We start from the raw sequence: 17981 nt of genomic DNA, 5'->3' as shown, positions 1-17981 counted from the left end.
ACAGGTCAAAGCGCGAAAGACACTTCGAACCTTTTTTTCTATTTACTTTATTTTATATCTGTTATCTGTCAGAAAAGAAAAAGGAGAATGAATTTTTCTATTATTAAATTCAATACAATATTAAATAAATAATAGGAAATTTGAAATGAAACGAAAGTCTTTTTATCGCACCTATTAATCTTATATATTATATAGATATAAATATCAATATAAATAATATCAATAGAAATTGTGTTCTGGAATCAAAGAAAGATATTTTGAATTCCCTTATTATGTTTTATGTTGTGACTTCGAATAAACTTTTCTGTGGAATGGAGGAAGGAAATAGTAATTTATTCCTATAGAATAACTAGATAACTAGGAACAAAAAGATTGAATCAGAAATATCGACAAATTTTTTTTTCGGAGTCCAAAGAAATATGAAAATGAAAGAAAAAAGCGGATCTACTGTTCCAATTTCATCTATATCGAATTTGACTATCAGAATAGTGGATATAGTCATGATTCAATGGGTTAGGTCCACTTACTTTTTCTTTTGTTGATTTCTAATCTAATCTTTACAATTGATTTGATTGGACTCCTATAAAATAGGAAAGTTTGACGTGATACAAATCCGATTATTTGTATATCGGATCCTTTAGAGCAGGTACTAAGATTTTAGATTGATGCATGTCGGTTAAAAGACCCCAAGTAGCAAAGCCTTGGGTAAAAAAAGTACTTGGTGCGGTTATTGTGCTTAAATAATTTTTATGTTTTTTAAAATATGGAACCATATGAATAATAGAGAAAATCCATGAAAGAAATATTAATGATTCGTATAAATCACTTATTGGTAAATGTCCCGAATAAATCCAACGAGTAATTAGTAATCCTGTTAGGCAGAAAAAAGTAGTTAACATGCCTTTTTCTGACGAATCATAGAGTCCCACGAATTCATTAACTAATAAGGTTAGAAAATGAATTATAATTACAATTGAAACGACCGAAAAAGATATATGAGTTAATATATGTTCTAAAGTCAAAAATATCATAAAAAAAAAGGGGGAATACTTTAATTATCCATAATTCTACATACGGAATTGAATTCATTATAGGATTTATTCTATCCTTTTAATAATTAGATAATTTAAAAATAGATAATTTAAAAATGTTATGCCGCCACTCGGACTCGAACCGAGATGCTCTAGCACTGCTTCCTAAGAGCAGCGTGTCTACCGATTTCACCATGGCGGCTTGCTCAAAATTATAATAACCTTTTTTTATTCAATCGGCGAGCTTGAAGGAGTTAATTCAATGTAATATTTTTTTTAGAAACATTAAAATTAATGAAAAAAATTCATTTTTTTTTTCATTTTTTTCAATTTCAACATTCCATTCAAGGGATTTCTGAAACTATTTTATTGTATTAATCCTTAGGGTTTCGTTAGGTAGAAAATTTGTGTTAAGGTTTAGCAACTCCATTAGGTATTGATTTATGGACATATAATATAACAAAAAAGTTTAGAGTTCTGTTCCGGACTTTTAAATTCTTTAAAATTGAAAAATCTTATCTAATTTAATGTATATACCTTGATACATTATCCAGCCCAAACATATGATCTAAACTAGATCAGTCAAAATTTACACATTTTTATCTACCTGGTACTTCTTTAAATTGGATTGAAGGCATCAAAGGTTCTATTTTCTATAGTGATTAAAAATAAAAATTGTCAAGACAGTTATAAAATAAGTTAAACTTAATTCATTTTTTTTTTTGATTGACTGATTCTTTAAAAATTAAAAAGAGATAAGAGTCAATGAATCATAAACAAGAAAGAATTCATTTTTTTTTAATTAAAAATAATAAGATTTTTTTTATGGAACATACATATCAATATTTATGGATTATATCTTTCGTTACACTTCCAGTCCCTATGTTAATAGGAATGGGACTCCTACTTTTTCCGGTGTCAACAAAAAAGCTTCACCGTATATGGGCTTTTCCCAGTGTTTTATTGTTAAGTATAGTTATGGTTTTTTCGACTGATCTGTTTATTCAGCAAATAAATAGCAGTTCCATTTATCAATATGTATGGTCTTGGACCATCAACAATGATTTTTCCTTAGAGTTCGGGCACTTGATTGACCCACTTGATTGACTGAACGCGGTGTTCCCAAATTTTTTTTAGTATTGTTTTGAGGCTTAGAGTACATGCATCCATCCAAGCGGGTTAATTGAAACCAGCATAAGCCATATCACACCCAATATTAAAAAAATCAAATATTAAATAATAAAAAAATAACTTTGATTGAAAAAAAAAAAACAAAGCATTATTTAAATAAATAGTGTTTTGTGAGTCTGTTTGGAATTATGGTTGTGGTTTAAAGTGCTTTTCACTTAAAATTGCATTAAAACAAAGTACTAACACATCAAAACGTCAAGAAAACATCAAAATATTAATTTTTAGAAAAACTATTTTTTAAAAACGCGGGTTGAACTGCATTTTCAAACGATCCCAAATCTCCTCCTTTAGTTTTTTTTTAATTAATGATAATAATAATAATATATAGTCGATATTGTCCATTGGCAAATGTTGTCAACCAATATTTTCCCAAGAATTAAGAAACGATCTTGCACAATTAACTTTTGAAATGTTGATATAGAGCCAACAACCATGCATGCTTGTATGAGCATGGAGAAGAGAGAGATGGATGTTGCAAGAGCTACATGAAGGAATGTTGTAGCAAGCATGGACACTTTGCAACTGGCTTTGGTGGAGTCAGAAATCACCATCAAACAAATATACAGAAACATTGTATTTCATCATTCTGCAAGTGATTAAAACCCTTGTACATCAATATGAATAATAATTAGTCGTAAATCTGAATTATGACCAGCTTGATCTTCTGTTTAACATTTTGAAGCAGTGAATTTTGTTATTGGATAGTTTTCCATTCTTGACCTGCATGTGCTGCCGTTTACGTATTAGGTAGAGGTGATCATTTTCAGGTTGATTTGGTTCTTATAAAAAAAAAATAACTAAACTGAATTTTTTTTAAAAAAACCGAAACCGGTCAAACCGACCAGTTTCAGTTCGGTTTTTTAAGGTAAAAACCAGTTCAAACTGGCTCAGCTATGTTTTTTCGGTTTTGGCTTGGTTTTTTTCCGGTTTCGGTTCGGTTATGTTCGGTTTTTTGCTTATAAAACCAAAATCAAACTGGCTGGTTTGTTAAAATTTTGATAGGTTTTTTTTTAATTTGGTTTTTTCAATTATTTTTTTTATATTTTTTAAATTTAATTAATTTTTTAGTTTTTTTTACTCATCTCTAATATTGCGCTCTGCTGGATCATGCATCGGTTCAATAACATTTATGATTGCCCGTCATGTAGCCTGTGACTATTGCCTGGTTGCTTTTTTCAACGACATGGGCACTGTTTTAATCCCTAATTGGTAGGACCCATTTAGAGATATTTGTTTTTTTTTTTTTTTTTTTTTTAAGAGAATGATTGGATTTCTGAACCCATCCAATTCGGGGTCCGAGAGCATCACTCAATTTCCTCCACCATTCATTGATGAGTCTCACCGTTGGTACCAATCATTGTTATCTTCTAATATAAAAGTCGAGAGTGCCTTCCCGATGACTTTTTTCATATTAAGAATTTAAGATAGATTTCTTTTTTTTTTTTTACTCAAATCTTAGATTAATGAAAACTAGAAAAGTAAAAGGTTGACCACCGTTCAAATCCCTTTCTTTCAAACTTTTTTTTTTTTTTTTTTTCATTCAATTCCATTTTTTATATTCTAACTAACAATGGAAACTGGTATTATCCTCATTGATTTAGGCATAACAGGGCAAATAATTTTTTTTTTGTTTTGTTTTTTTATTAATTTATATATTAATTAAGATTAAGTTTTTTTAAACAATCTTAAGGATATAATTCTAGCATAGATTTATTATATATAGTGAAATAAATTCTTGTAAATGCTATTTCTTGAAAATGAAATTAGTTGTGGTATAGCATTAAACTGAACCTGTTGGTGACCAACAAAATTTGGACGCCAAATTTACGAGCTGAAAGTGTGATTTCGTTGTTCTACCAAATGATTAAACCATGTTGTGCTTTAAGTTAAGTTTTTTTTTAATGTAAAAAAATTGATAGAGAATAATATAAATTATATTTTATGATTTTATTTAACAATTTAAGTTTATATGTTGAGATGATTCTTCGATATTGTATCGGAGTTTTGATGATCAAGCGATCAATAATTTAAATTTTACAATTTTTATTTATTTGATAAAAATCAAGTCCAAGGTAATGTGAGTTTATGCAAGTTTCAAGCCCGAAGAACTTTCATTTATGGGAGTGTGTTAGAGAATAATATAAATCATATCTTGGAACTCCATCTAACAGCTTAAACTTTTAGGTTGAGATGATTATTCGACAAAATGACAATTAAATGTTAATATTTTTTTTATAGTGGAAAAAAAATTAAATCATGGGAGAATTTATTTGATATAAACCGGTTGACTTTACTAGTTCAAAAAAACAACTCATATAACGTGTGAAAACAATAATTGGCTAAATAAAATTTCAAAATGATATATTTTTTTTAATATTAAAATAACAACATATTAGATTCATTTAGGATAACCTAGATTAAACGTGTCAAATTTGTGACATGGGTTACGAGGCTATGTTAACTTATACAAAAGCAAATTAAAATAATTTATGAAGCTTAATTCCCAATCAATCCAATATTGAAGGATGAAGACCTAAAAAAATGACTGAAGTTAACATGTCAAGCTTGCAACTTGAGTTATAAGATCAAGAAAACCTCTTGAAAAGTAAATTGAAACAAATTATGAATTCCAATCCTTAACCAGCTTAATATTGAATATTGAGACGAGATTAAAAAATAAATCAATTTAAAAACATAAAAAATAACCCAAGTCAAGGTCAACTCACCAAACTTATGACCCGAGCCATTAAACCGAGATAACCTTATAAAAAAAAATAAAAAAAAATAACATGATTTAACCTGAGTTAATTTATCAAATCTGCGACTTTGGTTTTAAGACTAGGATAACCCCATAAAGAGAAAGTAAAAAAAAATTATAAAACTCGATTCTCAATCGCCCATGTCAAACCCAATATTGAACAACGAAATTTGTAAAATTCTTAATTAAAAAAAATGACATAAAAAATAAATCAAGTCAACCCGAGTTAACTTTTAAACATTATTTTCGGGTCATAAGACCTAGATAACCTAATGAAAAACAAACCAAAACAAATCACAGAGCTTAATTTCCAATCAAACACAATATTAATTGATGAAATTGAAAAAAAAAAGTCAATTAAAAAAAAGAAAGAGAAAATGAGTCAATTGTGTTAACCTATCAAACCCGTGACCTGGGTCATGAGACGAGAACAACCCAATAAAAAGCAAGTCCAATGTTCAAGGACACGTGACTTGGATCATGAAACCGATATAAACTCTTAGAAAAAAAATTAAAAAAATAACTTGATTTAACCAAGGTCAAAATGCCAAAACCAGTGACTTTGATCGTGAGACTAAAATATTCTCATAAAAAGTAAATCAAAACAGATTATAAAGCTCAATTATCAAACGATCTAATGTTGAATGATAATTTTTTTAAAATCAATTAAATAAAAGACACAAAAAACAACTCGAATCAACTTATATTAACCCATTAAGCACTATTTTCGGTTCATGAAACTAGGATAACCTAATGAAAAGTATACAGAATAAATCATGAAGTTTAATTCTCAATCAAATCAATATTAAATGACGAAATAAAAGGAATAAAAAAAAAATCCAAGTTAATCGGGTTAACCCATCAAATTAGATTAACTAGTCAAACTTAAAATTTGTATTATGAGAATATAATAACTAAATAAAAACAAATCTAATATTAAAAAGAAAAAAAAACATTAATTAAAAAAAAGAAAAGAAAAAGAAAAAGCAAAGCAAAGCAAACCACTATTAATAATAAAGACGAGGGCAGCCGCACCTTGTGCTGGACAGAATTCCCATTCTCTTTTCCTACTTTCTGTCATTCTCTCTTCAGATTCCTATTGCTCTCTTGTGAGGCCCAAGGGATTATTTTTATTGTCAGCTCGTTAAATTAAGCCCATGTTTGTAGTCCATTAGTTTAGCCCACAAACCCCCCCTCCCCCTCTCTCTATCTCGATATATATATATATATATATATATATATATATATATATATATAATATATATATATATATATATATCTCGACACCCACACCCGGTTCATTTAATGTATTTTTTTAAGAATATAGTTTCGGTTTTTTTTTAATAATGTATTTTTCATTTAGAAATATATCAAAATAATATATATTTTTTATTTTTTTAAAAATTAATTTTTAAAATTAATATATAAAAATTAATTTTTTTTTAAAATATAAAAATAAACGGACGTAAATACCTTTGTAAGGTCAAATCCTGGCAACAAGAAAAGAACCATGAAATTCTCCAGTCGACTGAAACTTTCGAGTGGGTTGACTTGCTGACTATCACTCTCCAGTATCGCAACATTATATAATATTATTTAATTAACCTCGGGATGAGTAATAAAGCAGCGTTTGTAGTCCAACGGTTAGGATAATTGCCTTCCAAGCAATAGACCCGGGTTCGACTCCCGGCAGACGCATTTTTGCATTTCTTTTCTCTTATTTGATTTCACTAAACTCTTCCTTTAAAATTTCATTTTGGCCCCTGTGGTCTTAAAACTTACTTTCAATCCAGACTTTAAAATTTTGTTCAATATAGAGCTTTGTTGTTAAGCAGCTAATGTCAATTAAGACAAGATCACCTTTTCATTTTTTTCTTGTTTTATATTCTTGGACTTTTAAGAGTTTCTAATGTCAATTAATACCATCGCATGTACCAGGTTTAGATAGAAAAAGATAGGAGAAAAAAAGTGTTAAAAATAGTATTTTCTGATATATTGTGAAGGAAAAACATTATATGTAAGGTATTTATAGGGAAAACATATCATAATTTATTATCATTGTCAAACAATGTCATTAGAGCCACAACAATTGCCAAAGCTAACAACATTATCAAACCAAACTTTAACAAGAAAAGACAGAATTGGAACTTGCATGAAACTTAAGGGATCAAATTTAGAAAAAATTATATTCTAGGGATTGAAAAAGATTGGCTGAGCATGCAAAGCTCATATTTAGTGTCTGTTTGGTATTGCGGTCAAACCTGCTTTTCCAAAAATTTTAATTTTTTTTTTTTGCTAAAATTGAGTGCAATTTGTATTTTTTGGATCGTTTTGATGTGTTGATATCAAAAATGATTTTTAAAAAATGAAAAAATATTATTGGCATGCTTTTCGGCACGAAAAGCTATTTGAAAAGCAACTGCTACCACACTCTCAAACATCCTCTTAGTTGTTCTGACGAGCATGTGACCTTTTTTAATGGCTCCATATTTTTAATGTGAGATATGCACATCGTTGAGTGTATCTTCCATCCAATTGGTTTGAAGAACTAATCGTTAGATTTTATGTTTGAGATTGTGATAATGATAGTAATTTAAGATATTTTTTATTTAGAAATGTATCAAAATAATTTTTTTTTATTTTTTAAAAATTATTTTTAATATTAACATATTAAAACAACTTAAAAATATATATAAAAATTATTTTAAATAAATAAAATTCAAAATTTAAGAGAATATAGTTTACACCATGTTTTCAAACAATACCTTTAAAGCCTCGTCATTGAAATGGCATGCACGTGATAGGTTGGCTGATGGGAAGGTCATGGTATTTGGAAGGCTTGAGAGATGCTGTAGATGTGGTGCATTTCATCCCTTCCAACCACAGGTCGTTGACCACTTGGAAACGGAAATGTATAAAATAGAGAAATTTGATTAGAATGGTAATTGATATTTCCAATTAATCTTGCTAAATTTGAAACCTGAAATGAACAACTCGAGAAACTTAATTATGATCATTGACAATATCCAAACTGATATCAGCAATATCCATATGCAATGATTATGCATAAAGTTCAGCATCCAACAACCTTTGAAGAGCTTTTCTGGGAGTTCTGATAATAACTTGTGATAAGCTGTTAATTATTCACCCCCATTAAAATAGTTGGAGAGAAATGCAGAATGAGATCATCTTCACATAGTCTAGCCGCCTCATCTTCTGGGAGTGTAACCATGACTGTCCTGCTCAACGGACCCTCGCATGGCGGCGATGGAAGGACTAAAACATGTCCTGCCCCCACAACTGGTTCCACATAGGAGGACATACGGATCGGGACAAATCCTTCTTCAAACACAGCTAAATTGGGGTCCACGGCTTCCAAGCTAGCACACATGAGTTCACAGCCATTCATCGGAGGAGGAGATTGGTAGCCATTATGTTCAAGCCATTCGATCAAGTCAGTGATCCCATCAGTGTCCATTTTTGCCATGACTTCTCCGATTGCCTTAGCAACATCCGATAACTTGTGTTCTTTTAAGGATCTTGAGTTAACTTTGTTATATACCATGCAGTTTCCGAAGAATCCATTATCCAGCTGCAACACATTTCTCATGTCTGAACATATAGACATGTCTATCAGACCGTCTCCTGCTCCTTTCAATTTGCTTATACAAACCCAAAATAACCCGGCCAGTGCCTCGAACGGTGACGGGCTAGACGACTGATCGAGTGCGTTCATGGCTTGACCATTTGCCACGCAAGCTCGGACCATAGGGTCCGAAAATGCAAGAGCAATAGTCGCGTGCTTTGTGTCAGATACCAAATTTGTTTTATCAGCAATAGGTTTATAGCAATTGATCAACTCCATGTGAGGCTCGTGGTTGGGATTCTTCCCGCCGGGTCTTCGAGGCGGCAGCTGATGGAAAAGAGGAGGGTTGAGCATTTTCCCGGTGAGTGTCACGTCGGCCCAGGCCTTAACGAACACGGCGGCACAAGTGGGATCAGCTAGCAGGTGAAAGCAGCTCAAGCCAATTGCTAGTCCACCTTCTCCAAATTCAGTTATCTGAAAGGCAATAAAAAATGAGCAGAACCCTAATTTCTTAACAGGGTTTTAGCAATGATAAATCCCAATCACACACATGAAATTCTAACAAGAATAAAAATGTCATAAAATGGAACGTATGTTTAATTAGCCATTGATCAAGAGACATTCTCTTTCACCTGGACATAGAAGGTAGACCAAAAATAGGGTTTATGGTACATTTCTTCCCAGTGAACAAGCTTAAGCTCCTTCTCTCTATCTACACTCTTTAACCAGTCTTCAACACTTCCTTTTATTCTACCCTCCACCATTCTTACACCAGCATCATTGCACTTGATCATCCAATGACCCTCCGGGTCCTTCAACAGCCTGCCTGTCACTATAGGAAAACATGAAAGCATTTCCGACAGAGACTCTCTTAGCTTCTTGGTTAATTCTCCAGGCTCCCTCCCTCCCGGGGTTCGAAAATAGTACACAGATCTTAGGTGGTTTTGTTCCATAAGGCGATCTAAAACTGAAAGCGAGCAGTGTTTTCCTGGTTGCACTGGTTTTGTGCTAACAACAGTGCGTTTGCAAATGTAGGTGATATCAGCCATTTCTAGCTAGGAAGGATGCTAGAGACTTGGAGTGGCTTTTGGTAGATTTTGAGAGTGCAGTTTATAGGGCAGAGATGGTGGAATTAATGGAGCTTTGGGGGGTTCCTTGTTTTATGGCTACCTGAAAAAACAACCTTCGTGCATTTGTGGAAATGGTTTTTTCATGAGCCATTCATGAAAACTATTTGATTAGATTACGTAGTGGGATATGTATTCTTGATTACTCGAATTAATTAATTAATTAATAATCTTTCACCATCGGCAATATACATGATCCTTTTTAGAGATCGCATCTAACAAGACTCACATCCAATATACATGGTCACCCCAAACATTTGATTAACAATTTATTTATTTATTTATTATTAGAAGCTTACTAGTATTAATCATAGTTTCAGATTTGATCAAGTGACAGACCCAAAAAGGGTCTAGATTATTGAATAAACAGGTGTACTTAGATCAACCATTTTTGCTTCGTTCCATAATTTTTTTTTTGAATTAATTTAATTGATTTAATTTGTTATTATCTTAATATTAAAAAAATATATATCATCTTGAATCCGTTTTAATCAAGCTATGTTTTTGTCAATTGTTTGAGTTGTTTTTAAATTCGTCAAACTGACCAAGTCACATTATCAACCCTAAAACAATTAAAAAAAATTTTCTCCTAGAAAAGTATTAACAATATTTAGAAATTCGTCAAACTGACCAAGTCACATTATCGTCAAAAAATTTTGTTTACGTTAATAAAAATATATATAAGCTAATAATCTAATCTAAAACTACAATATGAGCATTAAAACTCTAATTAGCCCTCAAAATAGATACATTATTTGAAATAAAAAATAAAATCTTTATCCATACCAAACTCAACTTAAGAGTTAACAAAAGCTAAACCTTTTTTTGAAAATCACTGTTTAGTTAGATTTATTTATATTGTTAACTAAAATAGTGTAATGATAATTTTTTCTTCACACAAAAGATCTTAAAACCAGTTATTAGGGGTAGTAAGGTCTTTTCACAAGGTGAATTAATCACCACTGAATTAATTGGGAGCAAATAAGTATACAAAAAAAATTAAAAATAATGTTAAGGAGCTTTTTAATATGTTGACAATGGTTTTTTTTTTTATTACCATCTTAGCTTAGGAGCAACTTGATATTTGGTTAAATATAAAAAATAACAAAAAAATATAAGTGTGCGTAGGGCACTCCTCGGCACGTGGGAAATGCCCATGCACTTTAGACAATATGTGCGGCGCCTCCCGATAATTAATAATGCCCTTCTACTATGTCGTTGAAAGTGTCGTAATATCCTTTTTCAATTGATATGACACGTGTAAGTGGTGATGTGGTAGTTTGTTGCTAGTGTGTGTGTTTTTTTTTTCCTATCTTTCCCTGAAAATTACAGTTGGGTCATTTTTAATGTTGGTATTTAAACTTCAACCTTTATTTTTTTAATTTCTAATTTTTTTTAACCTTTTAAAAAATTTTTATTGGTTTCAATTTCATCTTTCAATCTAAATTTATGATATCATTTTTTTTTAATTTTTTCTTCATTGTTTTGATTTTCAATTTTTTTCTTGGCTTTTCTATAAAAGTTTTTTTTTTTTTTTAATTTCATTGTTAAATCTAAATTTATGGTATATTATTTTTACCAATCTGGTCCTCATTATTTTCTATTTCACCCTTCAATCAAATATAAAATTTATTTTGTGTTTCAATTTTGATCTTTATTATTTTAATTGCTATTTTATTTTGTTTTGAATCCTTTTGTATAATTGAGATTCTTTTCTTCAATTTCATCCTTTAAATTTTGATTGATTGAAAATTGAGTTTCATGTTTTTTCTAAATAGAGTAATTTGGGTTTAATAACTTGGATCACAATTTTGAAAAGTTAACATGGGTTAATATTTTTTTTAATTATCTTTATTTTTTTTTTCTATCAAGTTATTCTAATTTTATAATATGGGCTATGAGTTTGGAGAGATATCTTGGGTTTGTTTGGCCTTGATTATCAGGTTACAGGTTCATCATGTTAATTCAGGTTGATTAAAACTGATTTTTAAGTCTTTTTTACTGTATTTCATCTTGTTGTATTTAATGGGTAATATTTTTTTTCTCAAGTTATTGTGATCATTTTTTTTTTATTTGATTCACATGTTATCAATGCTTATTTTTTATCATTTAATTAAAATAAAATTAAGTTGTTTAACTCAATCAAGTCCATGACCCGACTCATGAAGCACGGACACCAAAGCTAGTGTTATAATAAAAAAAAAAAAGAATAAAAATCATAAAACAGTTTTTTTCAGAAAAGAATGGACTAGTTAGAGTATTATCTTTCCTTGGCTATTTAAGATCAGGGACCATCTTGGAAGTTCTTGCAATCACAACGACTACAATATTGTAAAAATTAAAAATGTAGGGACGAAGATATAGTTTATCCAACTTCAAATATTCACACACTCGCGAACAGCACGTGCTATACCCATCTCCTTCCCTCTCCTTCCCGTCCCCCTCTCTCATCGCAAATAGAAACCAATCAGATCGGAGGAAAAAAATAAGATCAGAAAAATGACAAGCTCATGGTCGCAAGCACTCGTTAAGATCTCTCCTTACACTTTTTCCGCCGTCGGAATCGCCGTCGCCATCGGTGTTTCCGTCCTCGGCGCTGCCTGGTACCACAGTGACTTGGTCATTTTGATGTGTGCTCAACACCTTTTTTTTTAATTATTATTATTATTATTATGTTATTTGATAGGGGGATTTATATAACTGGAAGTAGTTTAATTGGTGCTGCAATCAAGGCTCCTCGCATTACCTCTAAGAATCTCATCAGGTAATTATAAATTACATAAACCCTAATTTTCTTTTTTTCTTTTTCCTTTTTAATTCCAATTTGATTTGTGTGTGAAATGGTGAAAGTTTGATTTTCAAGGGCTTTTTTTTAATCTGTTTTTTGTGGGTTTTTCTTTTTGTAAATTCATGATTGATTGATTGATTATAGGATCTATTTGTGTTACAAATTGATGTTTTCCCTTTAATGCTGATTGCATTTGTTATAAGAATTGAATCGAAATTGATGAGTATTAGCTGCATTTTTTTAGTAATAAGATTTGAAGGAAGAATGTTGGCGGTGAAATTTTTTCTTTTGTTTTTGGAAGGAGGACGTGGTAGGGATTTGTGCAATGTATATTGCTTTAAAACGTATGGAACTCTGTTGGGGGGTGTTGGCGGCTGATTTCTTTGGTGTTGGGTTGCAGAATCTCACTAGTGAATTGGTTTTTTCAAGTCCTTGTAACCTGAACTATTTAGAGAGGGGGTTCTTAAAATGGTTTTGGAATGGAAAAAAGACTCTAGAAGGTAATTTTGAGAACGATCATGTTACTATCTTATGCAAATATGGTTTGAGGTGTATTTTTATTGGTAGTCTTGCACAATTTGTATTTAGCCTCTTTTGAGTTTATGCTAGGTAGCTAGAGCATGTTCATATGTTTAAGAGTTTTTGAGAATTTTAACTGATGATTGTGATACGTTGAGTTAGAAGGCTTAAGTTAGAGTGTCAGGTTTAACACTGAGATGAAAGAATTGCTATTTTAGCTAGATTTTGATTGTTATTAGTTCAATTCATTTCCTCAGTCTTCAAGGCCCTATCAAAGTCTCTCTACATGCAATGTTGTCCCATTTCATGAATGGAACAGAACTTTGGTCGTATTAATTTGAGTTTTAGGAGGTTTTTGAGTTTCATGCAACTGTTAAGAATGATCTGATTGCAAAACCTGCTTTTATTCTGCTTGTAAAGATATGTGATGATAATTGAATTTATAAAATTTAAGTGATGACTTCAAATAATGACTTTCTCAATCACTTGTGTTTCTCAGTGTGATTTTTTGTGAGGCTGTTGCAATATATGGTGTTATTGTAGCAATTATTCTACAAACAAAGTTAGAGAGTGTTCCAGCTTCACAGATTTATGCCCCTGAGTCTCTTAGAGCTGGATATGCAATTTTTGCCTCTGGGATTATCGTGGGCTTTGCAAACCTTGTCTGCGGGTCAGTATCTTCACCTGTGTTCCTTGTATCTTCTACTGAAATATCCCTTATATGCATATACTTGTATGATAGAGTGATGTTAAGCATCAAGATGTATTTAACACGAAAGTTTCATGAATAGACACAGATGGCATGCTCTTAATCAATTGTAACTTTTGACCGTTTTAATTATGTGAGGAGGATTCATGTTTTTATGGTTCACTAATCTATCATTTTCTTAATGATACATGCCCTTTTTTTTTGGTTTGGATACCAGATTGTGCGTGGGTATAATTGGAAGCAGCTGTGCTTTGTCTGATGCTCAAAACTCTTCACTTTTTGTGAAGATTCTGGTGATTGAGATCTTTGGTAGTGCACTCGGGTTGTTTGGAGTGATTGTTGGAATTATTATGTCAGCCCAAGCAACCTGGCCTGCAAAATAAGTTTAATTTGTTTTTCTTATTAGAATGCAGAAATCAGTTACGATCAATACATGTTGTGTAACCTAAATGAACTTCGAATTTTATTCATTCAATTGTAGTAGGCTTGTATAAACTTGAGTGGAAATGTAATGCTGTCTCTCATAGTCCAAGTTTTGCCCATTTGAAAATAAACTCTGGTGGAAGGCTCAAAGCATCATTGCCCGTGGAAGGATGGGTGTTTAATCATTCTGTGGTGATTGGCAGACAATGTCATTTCAATAATCTTCTGCTTGATATGAGTTGTTCCGGGTCGTGGAATTTGCCTTGTTGAGCTGTAAAGGAAGTGATTTTTCCAGTTGAGCAGCATACAAATAATGGAAGGCATAACTATTTTCTCTTCTCTGTAAGCGCAAACTAATATGTTCTTGTCAATTAAGGCCTTGAGTGAATTTTCATTTCAATTTCTGGATAAGAAGGCGCGCTCTCTGTTTGTACTATCTTTAACCAATTTTTTTTTGCTAATAATGACATTGAGATTCATTTCAGCCATGTTCAAGATACTAAAAACATTTGTCACTGCTGAGGATTAAAAAGCTATGATTTGTATCCCAACAAAGTTCTGGCAAGAAGTTTAAGAATTTCCCTCTGCATCGTGAAATGATTTGCAAGTTGCATGAGAGAAAGCTGTCTTGTGAACTGAAAGCTAAATGCTTTCAGAATGTTCATACAATCTATATTCTCTGGAAACACAGGCCTTCTCGTTTTTATTCCTTTGATATATGAATCTATACGGGAAAAATCCAGCAAAAGAACTGGATTTAAGAAACAAAGAAGAGCAGAAGAACATCAAGAGTTTTCTGCTCTTGAGGAGTGTCATAACAACGTGCGACAAGGAGCATAACATCAATCAACTGACAAAGGAGCACTAGCAAAGAAAGGCATGCATTTGTGCTGAAGCTCTTCACATTCCTCTGCACTTGCTGTCTTCGGATCAAAAGGCTTGCGATCAGGAAGAGCTAAGCCTTGCTTGATTCGACCCATTCTGCGTGAGTGGAGGACTTGTTTAGAAGTGACTGGTAGTCGAATGCGTTGATATTCCTCAAGAGCTGAAGGTATGTTTTCTGCTCCCCACTTCTCAATACATTTTCCTAGAACCGCTGCATCCAATATCGACATGTTTGTGCTTCTGACGCCATGAGGAGTTGTAGGGTGAGCAGCATCTCCGATTAACACCACGTTGTCCAGAAAGATTCGCTCAAGAGGATCACAATCATATATGATATTTAAGAAAGGCTCCTTTGTTTCTCTCATCACTCTCACCAATTCAGGTCCCCAAGCTTTCTCTGCTTCTTGATACATATTCTCTATCATATCACTGCTTACTTTCATGGTCACTGAGTTTCCCTGAAAAATTTTCAAGTAATAATTTCAGAGCTGTAGCCTCCAGCAGCTTTAACTGCTGCAGAACATTATAAGAGTTTCAATACATCATCCCATCGTTAATGCTTCTTACCATTCCTTGTTAGAAACTGTGGCTTAACTGTGCCTAATCCATCTTCAAACTAGAACCTTTTCACAGTTTGAAATATGGACTATACGCAGTTAAAAACTAAATCTATGAAGCCCGGGAAATGGAAATTTTACTAATGGAGTGAGAATCGACGATCACCTTCTGTTCAGGCTCAAGTTGATGAACATACCAAATCCAGTTGAGCCTTTTGCTATGAAGTTCATAAAGCACAGTGTGGCTTCCAGTGTTCAGATCAAAGTATAAGCATTTTCCAAGATCGGGGTACACTCTTTGGATGCTCATTATAGTTTCTGAATTCTCATTTCCTGAAAAATCAAGAACTCCTCTCCAAGCACAGTAACCTGAATACCTGCAGAACAAGCAATGCTTACCATCAACTAGTATAAATCATATCAGCAGCACATTGTCTGAAATACGAAGGGACTTAGTGAACAAACCTCAATTTCAGGTCAGGTACGAAAGTCTTTCGGATTGAAGAGAGGCATCCATCTGCAGCAACAAGCAAGTCCCCATTTATCTCAATAATCTCTTCAGTTTGAAGAGCTTTAGCCTCAACTGTAACAGAGGTTTTGTCTTCGGAAGTCCTGAAAGAAAGGTACGAATGTCCCCACAAAAATACTTCTGCTGGTAGTGCACTGTACAGAAGACCATGAAGATCTGCCCAGTGTGCAGCTCTGAAATTGAAATCTTCATCTCTTGTTAATATCCTACTGACATCCTTTTCTCCATCTGCTGTTTGATTCTGTAAGATATCAAAAGGCCCGAGAAGGAAAAGTTACTGGTGCCATTCAGTATTGCTGCACAACTGATGAGGTGCTTCCCTCTCATGATTTGACCCCCCTTGTTCTAAACAAAGGAATCTGATCCCAGTTTCTTACATAAGGTCGTAAGCTAGGGTGACCCTCCTTCCCAGGACTAATTCCTCTAATTCAGGTGAAATTCGAATCTCAATCGATTGGCACAAGGCCAAATAATTTTTAATCAATTTCAACATGAGGAAAATCTGTGAAAAAGATGGATTAAGGAAAGGCAAAAAAGGGACGAAGAATTTGTGCAAACCTGATCAATTGTTAGAGGCAAGGTGGTCTGTTGGAGAAGCTGAGGCTGGGGTAGCCAGGACTCAATAATGTTAAAAGATTGCCTGTCAAGTGCGAGGCCGGCACCGGTAGGGCTCCCTTTAGGAGGTTGGCTTGATTTCTCGAGCACCACAACATCCCATCCAGCTGAGATGAGAGCATGTGCACATGACACCCCTGCTATGCTCCCTCCTACTATTACTGCCTTGGCTTTCTTCTTCTCTCCCATTTTTTCCTCTGCTTCGACTTCCTTTCAGCAGTTCGGTTGTTGGAATGTATATGGGCTGTGTGGATGATAAAGTTCCTGGCTAAATGACAATTTTTCTGGCAAAAAATCAAATGGCTGTCTTTGTCAGCTTGCTAATGAGTCATTAGTTGTTGTTTTACTATGGACTTGCATGCTTGTGTCATGTAGACACTTTGTTTTGTCTTGCTATTTTGCATATATTTTGTTATTCTAATCTTCATTGAACTCTTTTTTTTCTTGATCACATGATTGAGTGCCCCCAAATACAGTACTAAACCTAAAAAAAAAAATGATGAATTAGGGCTTAAGTAGTTCGATTTATTATTCAGTAAATTTACAGACTTCACCCTTGAATGATGAAGTATTTTTCTTAATAATGCATGAGAATTTCTAGATGTCAGCTAGTAGTACTCTTTATGGTTTTCAAACAACTTGTTATCACATTCTGCTAATCCCAAAAGCTAGCACCATTTTCATTTTGTAGTTTGTTCTCCAACAACAAATGAATCTGCATAAATAATTCCAACGAAAAACTTGATTTGAATCTACTTGAGGAATTAAGGAAGAGTGAAAGCAGAATAAAAAGCACAAGGATTTTTAAATTTTATTTATTTATTTTTATTGGCTTCAAGCCCATTTTATCGAAGAACTTGGGCCAAGCGCTAGACGTGTGGCTCGGTGACTTTCAAGCTTATGTCATGTACACTAGGCCTTTGTACTAACATCTTTAGACCTAGACATACAACTTGAGCCCTCTTAAACATTGTTTGACTAACTCAAGCATATTAGCCTAGATCCAAAAAGCCAATGGATTATATGCGTCTTATTCTTGGGGAATTTTGTATTTTTTACTTATTGCATATAATTTTAATGATGTACACAACATGTCTATACTATACCCGCACCCCTAACTGTATAAAAATTTTATATGGCTTATCACATTTCTATCTCATTAATACACGTAAAAATAATATGTGTTCATTATTAATATTTGTGTAAATGATATTTATCATTCATTAATATTGTCAGGGTGAAATAATTTTTCAACCCTCTCAT

General features: G+C 32.6%; 3 protein-coding genes and 1 non-coding gene across 4 annotated transcripts; 2 read left to right on the top strand and 2 right to left on the bottom strand.

Moving 5' to 3' along the window:
• Window positions 1–6606: 6606 nt before the first annotated feature.
• Window positions 6607–6678, top strand: TRNAG-UCC (transfer RNA glycine (anticodon UCC)). The gene has a single exon. It is a non-coding gene; the product is annotated as a tRNA-Gly (tRNA).
• Window positions 6679–8116: 1438 nt separating this feature from the next.
• Window positions 8117–9615, bottom strand: LOC118051283 (protein ECERIFERUM 26). Its single transcript, XM_035061912.1, has 2 exons — window positions 9199–9615; window positions 8117–9040 (listed from the first exon to the last, which is right to left on the bottom strand). Exons 1-2 carry the CDS (start codon window positions 9613–9615, stop codon window positions 8117–8119), a joined length of 1341 nt encoding a protein of 446 aa, XP_034917803.1.
• A 2469-nt stretch (window positions 9616–12084) lies between these two features.
• Window positions 12085–14532, top strand: LOC118051092 (V-type proton ATPase subunit c''2). The gene is made up of 4 exons (XM_035061632.2): window positions 12085–12296; window positions 12380–12457; window positions 13500–13670; window positions 13927–14532. The coding sequence occupies exons 1-4, from the start codon at window positions 12193–12195 to the stop codon at window positions 14090–14092; spliced, it is 519 nt and encodes a 172-aa protein (XP_034917523.1). The 5' UTR covers window positions 12085–12192; the 3' UTR covers window positions 14093–14532.
• Window positions 14533–14760: 228 nt separating this feature from the next.
• Window positions 14761–16983, bottom strand: LOC118051091 (uncharacterized). Its single transcript, XM_035061631.2, has 4 exons — window positions 16662–16983; window positions 16040–16344; window positions 15741–15951; window positions 14761–15475 (listed from the first exon to the last, which is right to left on the bottom strand). Exons 1-4 carry the CDS (start codon window positions 16905–16907, stop codon window positions 14975–14977), a joined length of 1263 nt encoding a protein of 420 aa, XP_034917522.1. The 5' UTR covers window positions 16908–16983; the 3' UTR covers window positions 14761–14974.
• Between the last annotated feature and the right edge of the window lie 998 nt (window positions 16984–17981).

This window comes from Populus alba, chromosome 18 (assembly GCF_005239225.2).
Source record: "Populus alba chromosome 18, ASM523922v2, whole genome shotgun sequence".
Taxonomy (NCBI): Eukaryota; Viridiplantae; Streptophyta; class Magnoliopsida; order Malpighiales; family Salicaceae; genus Populus; species Populus alba.
Note: the sequence above shows the minus strand (reverse complement) of the source record. Positions and strands in the feature narration are given on the sequence as shown.